The 15284-nt window shown below is 45.9% G+C and overlaps 3 protein-coding genes across 4 annotated transcripts; 1 reads left to right on the forward strand and 2 right to left on the reverse strand.

The window, feature by feature from the left end:
- Positions 1 to 100: 100 nt before the first annotated feature.
- On the reverse strand, positions 101 to 2143 carry LOC111075782 (heparin sulfate O-sulfotransferase). Its single transcript, XM_022369262.2, has 5 exons — positions 1892 to 2143; positions 1491 to 1827; positions 1294 to 1432; positions 995 to 1215; positions 101 to 920 (listed from the first exon to the last, which is right to left on the reverse strand). The coding sequence occupies exons 1-5, from the start codon at positions 2004 to 2006 to the stop codon at positions 677 to 679; spliced, it is 1056 nt and encodes a 351-aa protein (XP_022224954.1). The 5' UTR covers positions 2007 to 2143; the 3' UTR covers positions 101 to 676.
- Positions 2144 to 3513: 1370 nt separating this feature from the next.
- On the forward strand, positions 3514 to 5751 carry LOC111075781 (ran GTPase-activating protein). The gene is made up of 5 exons (XM_022369261.2): positions 3514 to 3726; positions 3794 to 4475; positions 4551 to 5016; positions 5085 to 5261; positions 5341 to 5751. Exons 1-5 carry the CDS (start codon positions 3621 to 3623, stop codon positions 5668 to 5670), a joined length of 1761 nt encoding a protein of 586 aa, XP_022224953.1. The 5' UTR covers positions 3514 to 3620; the 3' UTR covers positions 5671 to 5751.
- An 808-nt stretch (positions 5752 to 6559) lies between these two features.
- LOC111075785 (DNA topoisomerase 2) lies at positions 6560 to 12537 on the reverse strand. 2 transcript variants are annotated; one of them, XM_022369267.2, is made up of 5 exons: positions 12311 to 12537; positions 11009 to 11608; positions 10519 to 10942; positions 7422 to 10447; positions 6561 to 7353 (listed from the first exon to the last, which is right to left on the reverse strand). In XM_022369267.2, the coding sequence occupies exons 2-5, from the start codon at positions 11561 to 11563 to the stop codon at positions 7003 to 7005; spliced, it is 4356 nt and encodes a 1451-aa protein (XP_022224959.2). In that variant the 5' UTR covers positions 11564 to 11608; positions 12311 to 12537; the 3' UTR covers positions 6561 to 7002. The 2 variants fall into 2 exon arrangements, with proteins under 2 accessions (XP_041451159.1, XP_022224959.2); XM_041595225.1 differs by lacking the exon at positions 12311 to 12537 and having other exon boundaries at positions 6560 to 7353.
- Positions 12538 to 15284: the final 2747 nt, after the last annotated feature.

Here is a 15284-nt window from a genome sequence, read left to right on the forward strand (position 1 = left end):
AGCTGAAAGTAACCCAATGATGGCATTAATCAATTTACAAACACGCGATCTGGCTGACAGCTGCTGATACACAGAGCAGAACAATAGACAATCAATTGTTATCAATTATTTACATGCATTTAATTTGAATGTCAAATTCGGAGAGAGAGAGAGACCCCCATACAATTGAGTGGCCTTTAGAGCTTAAGTTAGATTACAGTTATAATTAATGAGAGAGTTGCTTACGTTACGGCCAAGTCCAATATCGTTACACTTATGGCAAACTACGGGAAGTCGATCTACAGCCGATCTACTACGTTCCAACTACGAATTATCTTTGTATTGTCGAGTATAAAAAAGTACGTTTTACTAAACGAAGGGATATTGTGCATTCAATTGTTGCTAGATATTGCTTACGATCAACTAGAAAAGCGCTCTGCTCTCGAGTGTTACACAGCAGGGTTTTTTGAGGCTTAGACTACATACATTCATACATACATACAAAATGTTCGATTAATATGTCAACGATATTCAATGCTTAAGTCTTTAGTGTCTTTCACAAAGTCGTTTCACTTGCTTTTAAGTACAGATCAAATCTAATTTGCATATTTACAGCACAAGCATGGGAGAGTGGAAAGGACTGCTACACAACGGAAGTCGGCTTGATTCGCCTGCGACTCCTGCTGCGCCTACGCGATCATTTTGGTCGAATCTTCTCGTACATGAACTTCTGCAGATGCTTGTTGTCCGGCTGCATCAGTTTCTTCTTGTTGAACTCGAACTGAGCCAGCGCAAACTCGTAGAGGTCGTTCTCCATTTGCCAGATCTTGGTCTTCTGTATGCTCTTGATCGTGGATTCGCTGGGCGGAAGCTTTGAGGACGTCACGCGTAAATGAGATTTATTGGAAGTTTGATAGTGCTCACGAAAGCCATGGAAGATTCTGGAAACCAGAGAGTTGAGTTTACAATTTTAATTGGATTTCAAATCGTTAAAGGGGCAAGGAGGCAGTATTACCTGGGTAGCGATCTCTCCAGCAGATCTACAAATTCATACATTTGCTCGGTGACTCCGACTAGAAAGTATTCGTTGACCAGATTGCGCTTGGCCTGGTCGAGGGCCCAATCGCTGCCGGGTTCCCAGCACTCGGCAGCGTGGCCACAAAAGAAGGGTATCTGCAGCCACATGTTCTTGGGATCACAGTCGGGTTGCTTCTGAACCACGCACTCGTCAAACGTCTATGTCGTACAGACCGAATCGAGAGAAGTGATTATAAGGTATTATGGATGTGGATGGATAGCCCGTTGAGTACTCACAATTTTATTGCCTGCCTTCTTGCGCACTAAATTCGGTCGATAGTTGTCGCCAAAACGCAGGAAGTAGTAGTAGGAGACCAGCCTGTCCAGGGGCTTACGCACTAGGTTTATATAGATGGGTTTGTGGGCTATTTGGAATCTGGATAATCAGACTTTAGCAAAGATTTTATGGCATACGATTATGATACTGATCTTACTTGGAGAAATCCAAAAACGCCATGTGGCCGTGGTAGAGCGCCGGCTTCATCTCATGCCACTTAGAGACATTTCGCACAAAGGCGATCTGGTTTGGAAGCGACAGGACATGCATATTGGCAGTAACGTTTATGTGCAGAACGTGGTATTTGTTGAGCTTGCACAGATCGTAAGCTATGTTGACGAAACTAGTCGAGCCTGTCTTTGGCACACGGTTGTAGAGCACAAGCAGCTGTTCCTCGTAGTCGAAGCTGTCCACAGCGGCCGTCGCAACAGGAGCACCTAAAGATTGCTCCAGAGCGCTGCCACCCTCCGTCACCTTGGTGAACGGCTTGAAGGCTGCTCAAACAATCAATTCAGTAAGATTATGATCCCAGATAAGGGGTGAAACAAAACAACAAACCATTGTCCAGGCGAATTTCAGACCAGAGCAAAAAATAGCCAGCACAGGTCAGAACGCAAAGGGCGATGAGTACTAGCCAGTGTGTGGGGCGCAGAAGAATCAACATCTTGAGCATTTTCCTATATAACCCGCCGGCCTAGTTTCGCTAATGGATGCACATTTTGAGCCAGTATTTAGCTTATTCTGTGCTGTTTTTGCATGTTTTGTTTGACTTTTTTGCAATCACCTGAGCTTAGTATTGGACAACGTTGAATTAACGACGCTTCGCAGCACTGCATTTAGAAAATAACATTTGAGTTTTAACATATCGTTAATTATTCTGTTATTAAATTAACAGAGCAGAAATTCTGTAGTCAAATTTGCGCCGGAAAGTATTTTAGTATTTCGGCGCACTTCTTCAGTATCTTCACTAACCATACAGTATAAAGATGTGTCAGTTCATACAACAAATGTGGCGTAGCTGAGTGTTCTGTCCATTCGGCTGTGGTGCTGAGACGTTCGGGTCGTGGGCCTGAGACGTTCGGCATTTTTTCGACATGTTCGATTCATGACGAGAAGCGAAAGCAAGCCGAGAATTTCAAGTGTGTGTGTGTAGTGTGTGCCGCTTGAACTGAATTTGGGTTTTTCGTTTTGTTTTGAGGGCTGATGTAGCGACCTGAGCTGACCTGCCGCAACATAAATGAGGAATGGGCAGAGCATAATTCATATAAAAACAGGTCTCTAAATTTATTGAAAAAGTTGATATTACGGCAGCAACGAAGTCGAAAGCCGACGGCATTTCCACAAAATTTATTTACATAAGTAACAACAAAGATACAATACATTTTTGTACATTTCTTATCATATATCTGCTCATATCTCCTAAACTAAAATTATCTTGAAAATAATATAATTGCATCATGGTCTCATGTCCGCTACCCGACCGTCTCAGGTCCAACAGCCGAAGACCTGGGGACCTGGGACAGAAACCTCAGCTGCGCCCCTTTCGTTGTATGAACTGGCACATCTATATACTGTATGGTTAGTGGTTAGGAGCTTTGGCCCTATGCTTTATGCCTTTTTGAATCTCTTTTTCTAGCTGCCCTGCCTATGTTGCCCGCGTACATGACCATTTGAGGGGAATTGTTCTGAGGTCCAGCTCCAGCGTGTAGAAGCGTCCACGGGACCGGAGTACCAAGCTTCAGTACATTTACGGTATTTTTGGTATATTTCTGTGGGTCATACGGTATATTTTATGGATAAGCCTGCGGTCACACTGATCTGATGCCAATATTCAAGCGCCAATTTTTTGCGAGGTTAAAGCAAATTTTGCAGCCGGCGTAGAGCTGTAAGTGATTGATAGTTGAGCCATCGATAGTTTTGAATGTTTAAAAAAAAACAATCGATTTTATCGTAATAGTATCGGGCTCAAATAATTATTAAAAAACCATTGAAACCTTTTAGGAACTTGTCCATTGTAAAAATTAGATGCCTCCTGTCGATTTGTTTACAAATTTGTCTTCGTATTTTATAGCAGCCAATCCAAACATATCAAAAGCGCAACGACTGTAGCTCGATACTATCATGATAGTCGCAAAACCGTCGATAGTAGAGGCTAGCAGTAAAATATCGATAGTGCCCTCGATGGTTTGACACCTCTACTAGGCGCCTATTTTTTGCGAGGTTAAAGCGAATTTTGCAGCCGGCGTCTTCAATTAAGAATAAGTACAGTGCTAAGAATTGTTGAATCATGTCGATGTCTACCTTCAACTTTGCGAGCATGGCGGCCCAAATTACCGAAGAACAGGGTATATCATTCCAGGACAAAGCTAAAACCTGGGACTCTGCATCAGATGGTAAGTGGGAAGGGAACGACGCCAAACATTGCACACCGAAGTGTACGCTCTGTATCTTGTTCTACAGTTCAGGAGGTGGTGGATGCTCTCAACAACCAGGCAACGGTTAATTTCCTGAACCTTGATGGAAACACGCTGGGAGTGGAGGCGGCCAGAGCCATTGGCGAGGCCCTGAAGCGTCATCCGGAGTTCCGCAAGGCGCTGTGGAAGAATCTGTTTACTCGCCGTCTTAAGGCGGAAATTCCAGAGGCCTTGCAGCTCCTTGGAGCCGGCTTGATTGCAGCAGGAGCGAAACTGACGGTTTTGGATCTGAGCGACAATGCCCTTGGCCCCAATGGCATGCGTGGATTGGAAGTATTTCTGCGCTCGCCAGTCTGCTACTCGCTTCAGGAGCTGCACCTCTACAACTGTGGCCTTGGCCCCGAGGGTGGTGCCATGTTGTCCAAGGCTCTCATAGACCTCCATGCCAATGCGAGAAAGGCGGGAACTCCGCTCCAGCTCCGTGTCTTTGTGGGGGGACGTAATCGCCTAGAGGACTCTGGCGCCAAGGCACTGGCAAAAGCGTTCGCCACTCTGAAAACGTTGCAGGAGATTGTCCTGCTACAGAACTCAATATATTTGGAAGGGGTTAAAGCTCTGGCCTATTCATTCAAGGCGAACCCCCACCTGCGAGTGCTGAACATGTACGACAACACCGTGAAGTCCAAGGGCGCTGATGAGATAGCCGAAGTCATTAAAAGCCTGACAATGTAAGTGTAGTACTGTACTGTGTGGAACTCTCGCTAATGACATTATTTATTCCCCTTGAAACTTTTGCCATGCAGGCTGCGGGAGATCCACTTTGGCGACTGCCTTATAGGCACGAATGGCGCCTATCAAATTGCCGAGGCTTTGGAAAACTCAAATAACGATCTCGAGGTGATTGACCTGAGTTCCAATGAGATCAACTCTGATGGCGGTCTGGTGCTGGTTGCGGCCATTCAGAACAAGCCGAAGCTTCGTGTTCTTAACATTGATGGAAATTGCTTTGGCCATGAGGGCTGCGCGCAGATCATTGAGCAGATGTCCACTTATGGCAATGCCGATGCTCTGCAACCTTTCGAGGAGGACGAGGACGAAAATGAGCCCGAAGAGTCCAGCGAGGAGGAGGAGGAACAGGAGTACGATGATGGGAACGACGAGTACGACGAGCATGAGCACGCCAATGATACGACCGAAGAGGCCGACGAAGATGACGATGAGTATGCCGAGGAGACCGCCTATGTGACCACCAATGCATACACCACTAAGGTTTGTAGTCGCGCTAATGCCCATGCACCGATTCGAATTATTCTCCTGTAATCCATCTGTCTATGCAGTTATTCAACGAATGGACAGACTCCAAGGCCAGCGACACCTTTGCCATCGGAAACCAGTCGCCCACCAAGAGTTGCAACCCCGAACAGTTCTGCCTGAGCCAGACGCCCTGCTCTCTGCAACAGTTCGAGTCCCTCGACGATGAGAACAATCTGCAGGCTCTACAGGGGATTATAAATGTGAGTTGAGCCCTTGTTGGTCTTTATCCCACATGCCGCACCGCTGACGCACGTTTCACTTCGCCATTTCCCTGCACAGCAATTCACTGGTGACAATCATTTGCTGCTCCTCGTCTTCACCACTCTGAAGTGCGCGCATTTGTCGCAGTTATCTCAGCCGGCCCTAGAGCTCGCCGTTTCACTTTTCCAGGCCACATTCGACTATGCCTTAAAAACCAAGCAGGAGACACGTGTCCTAAACTATGTCCTGAAGCAGTTGGGCCTTTTGCGCTGCGAGGAGACCTTCAAGACAGACTACGATGTGAAAAGTTGCCGCCACGCCCTTCGCGAGGCACTGCAGAAACCCCACTTTGCCAATGACAACATCAAAAACACATTTAAGCTATTTCTTGATAAGGTCGATGCTTAAACTGATCCTAAATTAAGCCTTTTCAATTAAAATGTTATCAAATTCCACTTCTTTGGTGAAGAAAATATATGCGTATGTATGTCTTATATAAATGTTTAAAGGTGTAATTATTTTCGACGTTGGCAGGTTCATGTAAAAGGTTTGAGGGAGTTTAATTCGTAGATGAAATTCTTCACAATTCATTGAAAATTTGACCACACAGTATAAAAATCTTGAGTCTAGTGGGTGTGGGCCTTCGGGCAATATCCTTACATTTCCGTATTAACCTTTTGGAGTTACAATATGCCAAAATTATAATAACTTAATTCTGCCATACCGTATCCCTGGAAAGACCTGTTTTATTTTTGTTTTCCTTCGCCCTTCCTATCCAAGCTTCCCTTTTTACACCCGTATATTAGAATTTTGTTAAAGTGGATGTGTGCAACGCAGAGGAGGAACTGGGTCAGGTCGGACCCCATAAAGTGTGTATATTCTTCATCAGAATCAATACCCGAGTCAATAAAGCCATGTCTGTCTGTCCGTCCGTCTTGTTTGTTACCGAGACTATAAGAGCTAGAGCAACCAAATTTTGCCCGCCCCCTCCCGCCCCCACAAAGGACGAAAATTCGAAGATACGAAAAAACTAATATCGTAGAGAATGACCATATTAAGATTGGATCAGTTCTATAGCCAGAACGAAGAAATTAATTTTCAGGCGTCCACAGAAGCGACTCACAACGTTCCTTCTCGTTTTATCTTAATCGATTGTAAGCAGGTAATAGTTAACCAAATAACGCCTATCCGAGACCTGGATAACTCAATTTTAATTTATTATATGTATCCCATGACTTTATGCTCTGATGACGGGATTGGTCTTTTAAGCGGTCATCAGAACATGGACAGAGATGAGTCCCGGCTAAATTGGGTAAAATTTATTTATTTACATGAAAAATTTTATGAGTTTAAGAACTATGTTTATAAAACATGTTAATACATCGATAGTATGTGTATGTGTATGCGTATTTCTGCTGGTGGATTATTCACTGCTCTCCGACTGGGAGCAGCTACAGTAGACGAATGTAATGAAGTGGTTTCCTAAAATACAAATTAAAACACCAATAAAAATAAACATTCATTGATGATGGGGGGTAACAGGAGCAGGGATGAAGAAACAAAGCGGGTTCCGAGAGCAGAGTGGATAGTGTAAACTTTTGACTTTTTCCATTGGGCAGGGCAGGACAGGAAAGACTATTGCTAGTACCGAGTCTCCGAGATGCTTGCCAAATACTTTTCATAGAATTATGCGAGACCCTGGAGACCTTGAAACGATTTTCTTGTGTGTGTTCGTTTCCCTCAGAAATCAAAGTCGGAATCATCATCATCTTCATTGTCATCGTCCTCATCGCTTTCGATGACGGCGCGCCTCTTCTTTGGCGGAGCCTTCTTCTTGGATCCGCTACTGCTGGTGTCCTCATCGCGTGTGCGCTTGACCGGCCGCTTAATGGGGGAGTCGTCGCCATCATCCTCGCCGCTGCCAGCTTCGCCATTGGATGCCGCGGCAGCGGCTTCCTCTTCATCGGAAAAGAGAGAGCTGTAATCGATCTTTTTGCTAGCCGCCCTGCGACCAGGACGCACTGCTCGCGGCTCCACGACTTCCACGCATTCCACATCGTCCCCGCTGTCATCAGATTGTGCTTTCTTGCTCTAGGAGGAATATAAACATATAAATTAATAAATAAATAGGAATAGGAATTATGTATGTATTCCCTCACCTTGGCCTTGCTGAAATCAATCTTTCCCTGCTTCAGGCCGCCACCATTCTCCTTCTTCTGGCGCGGTTTTTTCTCGGCCGGTTCCTTCTTGGCGGCCGGCTCCTTTTTGACGGCTGGTGCCTTTTTGGCCTTTGGAGATGTCTTTGGTCCAGCCTCGACCAGAGCATCGAATTCGTCCACCTCCTCGACGGCCTTCGTTTCACCCGGCTCAGATTTGACCGCTTTGCCTGTTGGCTCCTTCTTGACTCTGGTGGCGACCTTGGCCGCCGCTGCCATCTTCTTGACAATTTCGTCGGTTACCTTGAACTCGACACGCTCGCCATCCGGATCGGGGAAGACATCCCCGGTGGGAGCCGCCGCTGAGCCCTTAACCTTCCTACCCTTGGCCGTGGTAGCCTTTTGGCCCTTCATGGCCTTGGCTGTCTTCAGATTAACGCCCTGCTCTTCGAGGCGCTCCTTCTCCTCAACCTCGTTCAACTTCTGCTCCAGGGCATCGAGATCATCCAGCCAGAGAAGCTGGGGAGTCCGCTTGCGCAGGTTCTCCAGCTCGCTCAGCTTGTAGTCGCGCTGCTTGAGCAGCTCGTTCTTCTTCTCCTCGGTCAGCATCCACATGGACATACCCAAAAGGTAGTCGAACTTCTTCACGTCCGTTAGCTTCTTGAAGGCTTTGTCGGGGTCAACCTCCTTTTTGACATCCTTCTTGCTGCTGCTGCTCGGAGCCGCCTGTTCGCTCTCTTCGTCCTCCTCCTCCTCGTTCTCCGGTTCGGCATCTTCCATCTTGATGCGGCGCTGCCACTCCTTGACCGGGTCTGGGCGATACCCGCGCTTCGTCAGCTCATCGCACATGGCCTTGCGCTGCTTGTTCTCCACCACCAGCGTCTTCTCGCACTTCTCCAGAATGAAGCGAGCCTGGTCGCTCAGTCGGTCCGCTAATGCCGTCAGCTGGCCCACCAAATAATCCTTTCTGCGTGCGTAGTACTCCACGCGCAGCTCGTAGAACTCCTTCAGTACGTCGGAGGACGAGGCGAACCGCCTCAGGCAGTTGTTCTGATCGAAGGCGTGCATCTGGTTGATGGAAAGGGTGGCACTCAGCTTGAACACGCGATAGAATCCGCCGTCCTCGGACCGAATACGATTGAACTCGCCTGGTGCGAAGCTGATCACGAAGCGGACTGTGGTGTCTGTGTGGTATTCCCGATATTCCGCCACAATGGCCTTGACCTTTTCCGTGCCGTTCGAGAGCGGCTCGAGGACGTTTTCCTTGTAGTTTTGCGTCCATACGCCGACAGGGAGTTCGGTGATCTCGACTCGGTCGCCTGGCAAGATCTGTATGCTGCCGGTGTGCACGTAGCGTCCGTCCGAGATGTACTCCATACGTCCAGTGAAGTTCTTGTACCACGGATGCATCTGCAGGGGCTCCTCCCCGTTAATCATGCGCCTCAGATTCCTGGTAATCTCGCGGGGATTGTAGTTGGCTATCTTGGTGGACCATCCGGTGCCGATGCCCTCGGCTCCGTTCACCAGAACCATCGGTATGATGGGCAGATACCACAATGGCTCGATCCTCTGGCCATCATCGGTCTGGTACTCCAGCAGCGGATCGTCCAGGGGGTGGTAGATGAGGCGCGTCAGCGGCGACATCAATGTGAAAATGTAACGAGCGCTGGCACAGTCCTTGCCGCCCGTCAACCGAGTACCGAACTGACCGCGCGGCTCCAGCAAGTTGATGTTGTTCGAGCCGACGTAGTTCTGGGCCAGATTCACGATAGTCATCTGGAGGGAAACCTCGCCGTGGTGGTATGCCGACATCTCAGCCACGGAACCAGACAGCTGGGCCACCTTCACCTCGCGCTTGTCGTTGCGCTTGAAGCAGGTGAACATGACCTTGCGCTGTCCCGGCTTGAGGCCATCCACCAGGCTGGGGATGGAGCGCTCGTTGTCCGCGTTGGAGAAGAGCACCAGCTCGAGATTTATGAAGTCAGAGTAGCTGATGTCCTTGGTGCCCTTGGTGTAGAGGTAGCGCTCGGGCAGACCCAGCTCCCTGCGGCGCTTCACCTCGTCCATGTGGTTGGTGAGCCAGACCTTGCGCGATTCGATGTGCTTGCGGGAGAAGGCCATCAATATGTTTTCATCATCATCCGGTCCGCCGTACTTGAAAAGAATGCGATGGCGCTCCATGTCCTGGAAGTACTCTTTCGCCTCCTTGGAGGTTGAAGTACCCAGACCCTTGTAGTACTTGACGTTGTAGGTGTGGTGATTTGGCGTATCCATCTTCCATTCCTCGAACTCTGGCAGCGAGTAGAACGAGAGCTCCTCGTTCTTCTTGGTGACCTTCACAATTGGGGTGATGAATTCCTCGAGGAAAGGCAGGCGCAGCAGCTCCGGCCAGTTGGTGTGCACAAAGTTGATCAGCAGGCCCTTGATGTGGGAGCCGTCCTGGTCCTGATCTGTCATTATCATCACCTTGCCGTACCGCAGCGTCTTCAGGTCTTCCTCGCTCAGATACTTCTTCTTGTACTGGAGGCCGATGATCTTGCACAGATTGTTGATCTCGGCATTCTCCGAAAGCTGCTTGAAGTTGGCTTCGCGCACATTGAGCAGCTTGCCGCGCAGCGGGAACACCCCGTAGTAGTTGCGACCAATCACGCCCAGGCCGGAGACGGCCAGCGACTTGGCTGAGTCTCCCTCCGTCAGGATGAGCGTGCAATTGATAGAGTTCTTGCCGCCGGCCTCGTTGGCATCCTCCAGCTTGGGTATGCCCTTGATCTTGCTCGACTTCCTGCCCCCTGTCTTGGCTATGTCGTTTTGCGCCTTGAATTTGGCCCACGCCAGCACAGACTCCACAATGCCCGACTTGGACAGACTGGATATGAACTTGTCGGACAGCGTGCACTTGGAGCCGAAGCCCTTCGTCTGCAGGGTCATATTTTCCTTCGTTTGCGAGTCGAAGGTGGGGTTCTCGATCAAACAGTTTACGAAGATCCACAGATGGTTGCGCACCTGGAAGGGCTTGATGTTGATTCCGCCTAGCCAAGAGAAATGAAGCGTTAGACACTGTAGCTCGATAGCATCATAGGGCCTAGTAGACGGGCATTACCTTTGTTTTTCTTCTTGAGCACCTCAATGAGCTGCTTGATTACGTTATCCACAACATGGTCGACATGTCTGCCGCCCTTTGTGGTGGCTATGGAGTTCACAAACGACACCTGCTGGAAGCCGCGGTCGGAGGGACAGCAGGCCACCTCCCATCGCTCGTTGGCCACCTCGTGTACTATCTTTATGGGCTGACCGCAGTCGTCGTCCTGGTTCTTCACGTGTAGATCAATGTAGTCCTTGAAGTTCCTCACGGTCAGCTTGTTGCCATTGAGATAGACGGAGACGCCCTTAGAGGAGGCAGCCACATCGAATGCACGACGCGACATCAGGGCCACAATGTCGTCGTCCAGCCTCTCCATCTTGAACTTGGCCAGATCCGGGCTGAATGTGATGCGTGTAAAGTCGGTGCCATTAAAGTCCTTAATCTGTACGGAGCCGCGGGAGAGAATGTTAGAGTATATGAGTATAAACGCTGAGGGGCTGAACTATACCGCCACATCAGAAGCCTTGGACATGTTGGATCCCCAGGTCTGCTTAAAGGTCTTTTTGTACTGCTTGGTGGCCGTTTCCACAGTGAAGCTGGTGGAGAATATGTTGCAGAGCTTCGCTCCGTAGCCGTTGCGGCCGCCGGTGACCTTCTTCTCGTCATCGTTGTAGTTGGACGAGGTCAGCAGGTGGCCGAAGATCATGGTCGGCACATACATCTTTTGCTCCTTATGCATGGTCACTGGAATGCCCTGGCCGTTGTTCCAGATGGACACGATATTCTTCTCCGGATCGATGTCAATCTTGATGGTGTTCATTGACTTGTCGCGCTGCTTGTTGTCGGCGGCGTTGACCAGGATCTCGTCGAAGATCTTGTACAGGCCCGGCACGAACGCTATCTCCCGCTGGATCATGCGCGTCTTCTCAAAATCGTACACCCACATCAGCTCCTTGGTGAACTCCACGGAGCCGATGTACGAGTCGGGCCGCAGCAGAATGTGCTCCAGCTGCGACTTCTTCTGGTACATCTGCTCGATGGACAAAGCGCTTCCATTCTCCATGACTTTGCTATTGCTCGTGCTCCTGCTGCTGATGCTGTAGTTAAGCTGCGTTTATTCAAATATAAATTTTTCATTATTCATTGTTGAGTCGAGTGTCAATCTAAGATCTAAACATCGTAACTGTACCCAGTAGTCCGACGCTACGCTATAATCACAATTAATCACGCGTGGATTTGGATCAATCCACGCGCCCGCGACATTCGTGCCCAGACGAGCACGAGTCTGGCACTGCACCAAACTGAGGCACGGTAAGCAATGAAAAAAAAAATTTTAACAAAGATTTATATTGTAGGTATTTGTTGTTACTGTACAGACCAGGCGGCGACGCACTAACAAGTCTGCACAACAACCCTGGCTTTGGCGGCATTTGAGTGTTCGTGAAAGAGTGCCGCCGTGCCTGTGGGAATCGGCCTTTGCCGGCATTCGCCGAATTAAGCAAAACTTGGTTATACCAAATCGATTGGCACCCATTTAGATATTTGCAATAAATAGCGCTAGACAGCAAGCATGCATACTTTTACTTGTGTTGCAGTGAGTGGTGAGCGGGGACATTTTTGTACAGCGCAATGCAGTTCTCGATGTCTATACCGGCAGCGCCATTTTTAATTTGCGAAAAAAAAAAACAAACGACGCTTCGAGAAAAATTATATTTGGCTCGTGAAGCACATGGAGATTTCTCCAATGCCTCCATTTCGCTATACAGATTTAACCGCAGCTCTGTTTAAAACTTTCTATGACCCGGCTTACCTTATTAATAAGCTGTGAGGTTTCTTGTAGTTGCTGCCGTCGAAAAAAAATCCACGGCGAAAGCGGCTCTTTCACACAAAGTAGAAGACGACGCACTACAGTTTTCGTTATGTATGCGCGGCCTAGCTTCTACTGGCCTTGGAAATCTGATTAAACTTATTTATAATAGTAACACATTTATAGACTTAACACTCGAAAATGCACAACCAGACGACCGTAGTGGTGTCAAACCATCGATGACACTATCGACTGTTTTGCTGCTATCCGCTACTATCGACGGTTTTGCGACTATCACGATAGTATCAGCTACAGTTGTTGCGCTTTTGATATGTTTGGATTGGCTGCTATAAAATACGAAGACACATTTGTAAACAAATCGACAGGTGGCATCTAATTTTTACAATGGACAAGTTCCTAAAAGGTTTCAATGGTTTTTTAATAATTATTTGAGCCCGATACTATTACGATAGTATCGATTGTTTTTTTTAAACATTCAAAACTATCGATCGCTTAACTATTAATCACTTACAGGTCTGGTCTAGTTTCCGAAGGACGGACAGACCCACAAGATTTATCAATAAAATATACCGCCTGACCCACAGAAATATACCCAAATATACCCTGCCATTCTCAAAACATACCGTATATATACTGACAGACACGACAAGACGTTGATTGTCCTCGATTTTGATATTCCGTTTAATGTTACTAGCTAGTTGGCCCTCTCAGCCCTAAACAAATAATTTTATCCAATTCCTCAATAAAATTTGTTCAGGATTGGCTAGTTTTCAGAACACTTTTTCATTGGATTGTTTACATAAAAAGGTTCAAACAAAAACGGCCAAAGCATAAAACGTAAATGTTGCATAAATGTGACGTCATTGTTGCTGGTCAACCAAGTTTCTTCTATGCGTATGGACTTTTGTATTCCCTTTTTTTCTCCATTGAAGCATTAATAATGATTTTATCCTAGATTGACATGCTTTTTACCTATTAATGTATATGTTTTGTGTTTTTTAAATACATTTATCCCGGTTCTGATACCTATTATTGGTACCCGTGGGCTGCAAAATTTCGTTAATATCTTTAAAACAAGGACTGAGTAGTTTATGCATTATTCAAATTCATTTATTTGTAAAGATTTTCATACGTAAATGTGAGAGTTCTTCCGCATATCACGAAAACCACGTTTTTTTCCTCCCACAAAAAGTTCACATCTAATGATAAAATTGGCTAAAAGTATTATTTTTACGGAATATATGGGAATTTACATTTTCCTCCATTTTTACACCGGTACTCAAAAAGAGTTGAGGGGTATATTGTATTTGTGGTAAAGGTGGATGTGTGCAACGCATCCGACCCTATAAATTATATATATTCTTGATCAGCATCAATAGCCGAGTCGATATAGCCATATCTGTCTGTCCGTCTTGATGAGCGCCTGGTCCTCAGAGACTTTAAGAGCTAGAGAAACCAAATTTGGTATCCAGATTTATGTGATATCTCACTGTTATAAGTGTATTTCAAAATTTCTCCCCGCCCCCTTCACCCACCACAAAGGACGAAAACCTGTGGCAGGCACAATATTAAATCTAAGATAAAACTAACGAGAAGGAACGTGTGAGCTTATGATTTTTTAGAATTTTAGAATTAAAAAAAAATTGTACATTTAAAATTTTTTTGCTACATCTGTTATCTGCATCTACAATGAATATTCTACATCTAACATGTATATTATACATGTACCATTTATATTCTACATCTCCTCCGTTAGAGGGCGCTCGCGCACTGAACGAGGCAGAGTGTGCGAACGAGAAAGATAATTAGTAGCGTGGTTTCTTACTGGAGGCGGGGAAGCAACTGAAAATGAATTTCTTCTATATTTATAATCCGATTTGATTCAGATTCGGCAATCTGGTAGATATGGGCATTCTCAAAGATACTGCGTTTTATCGTATCTTTAAAATTGTGGCTGTCACAGATGTTCGTACTTTGTGGGGGAGGAATTTTTAAATACACTTGTAACAGTGTGATATCACAGCAGTCTGGGTACAAAATTTGATTGCTCTAGCTCTTATAGTCAAGACTGACGGACGGATGAACAGACAGACATGGCTATATCGACTCCGCTATTGATGATGATGAAGAACATATATAATTTATGGGGTCGGAAACGTTTCGTTCTCTGCGTTGCACATATCCACTTTTACCACAAGTACGGGTATAAAAACTAAGGAAAAGTCGAAAAAAAAAAGTTTCTTGGGCTTTCACATTTTTCCTTTATTGTTTGACCAATTCTTCGAAAATAAAAAAATACAACTAAAAATATCGTTTTGGTACATTGTTAGTCCAACAGTAAAAATTAAAGCAAACGAAACGGACTTGTAATTTTGATTTAACCGAATTTTTAGTGCTTTATAAATTCTAATCCGCTCATCGAAAGACGACATAAGCTTAAGAGAGTGTTAAAAAGAAACTTTAATAGCCACTTAACAATCTAAAACGAGAAGGAACGTGTGAGTCGCTTCTGTGGACGGGACTCTACTTTCATACCCGTACTCAGTCAGTATATAAATATGTGAGCTTATGTTTTATGTAGAATTTTAAAATATATTATATTTAACATCTGGGCAGTTCCCATCTGGCTTTACGTTATATTCGTACGACATAAAACATAAGTGGGTTTCGAGGTGGGGATACAAAATGGCAAAACTCTTCGAATTGGATAGGTCTATCTGTATACAAATATTTGGTGCATGTATATGAACAATGTAGTGTTCATTTTCAAAGTTTTCAGCAACAGAAAGCTGTTTTCTTCATTCTGCTCACTGATAAAAAAATAGTAAATAGAACTACAATCATATTTGAATTTAAAAGGCGATTTTTAAATACAAACATGGTAAAATTAAATAGAATTCTCTCTTATTCAAATATAATTGTATCAAAATGGCATTTTTAATACGGACATATTTAA

The sequence above is a fragment of the Drosophila obscura genome, unplaced genomic scaffold (assembly GCF_018151105.1).
Source record: "Drosophila obscura isolate BZ-5 IFL unplaced genomic scaffold, ASM1815110v1 contig_46, whole genome shotgun sequence".
Lineage (NCBI taxonomy): Eukaryota > Metazoa > Arthropoda > Insecta > Diptera > Drosophilidae > Drosophila > Drosophila obscura.

Bases quoted from the DNA above. Each gene is read 5' to 3' on its own strand.
- LOC111075785 (XM_041595225.1), bottom strand. From the start codon at position 11,563: ATGGAGAATGGAAGCGCTTTGTCCATCGAGCAGATGTACCAGAAGAAG. The intron at 10,943-11,008 runs GTATAGTTCAGC...GGCTCCGTACAG, and splicing joins CCAAGGCTTCTGATGTGGCG to ATTAAGGACTTTAATGGCAC. The intron at 7,354-7,421 runs GTGAGGGAATAC...TATTCCTCCTAG, and splicing joins TTGATTTCAGCAAGGCCAAG to AGCAAGAAAGCACAATCTGA.
- LOC111075781 (XM_022369261.2), top strand. From the start codon at position 3,621: ATGTCGATGTCTACCTTCAACTTTGCGAGCATGGCGGCCCAAATTACC. The intron at 3,727-3,793 runs GTAAGTGGGAAG...CTTGTTCTACAG, and splicing joins CTGGGACTCTGCATCAGATG to TTCAGGAGGTGGTGGATGCT. The intron at 5,017-5,084 runs GTTTGTAGTCGC...CTGTCTATGCAG, and splicing joins CCAATGCATACACCACTAAG to TTATTCAACGAATGGACAGA.
- LOC111075782 (XM_022369262.2), bottom strand. From the start codon at position 2,006: ATGCTCAAGATGTTGATTCTTCTGCGCCCCACACACTGGCTAGTACTC. The intron at 1,433-1,490 runs GTAAGATCAGTA...CTGATTATCCAG, and splicing joins GCGTTTTTGGATTTCTCCAA to ATTCCAAATAGCCCACAAAC. The intron at 921-994 runs GTAATACTGCCT...TCTGGTTTCCAG, and splicing joins CTGGAGAGATCGCTACCCAG to AATCTTCCATGGCTTTCGTG.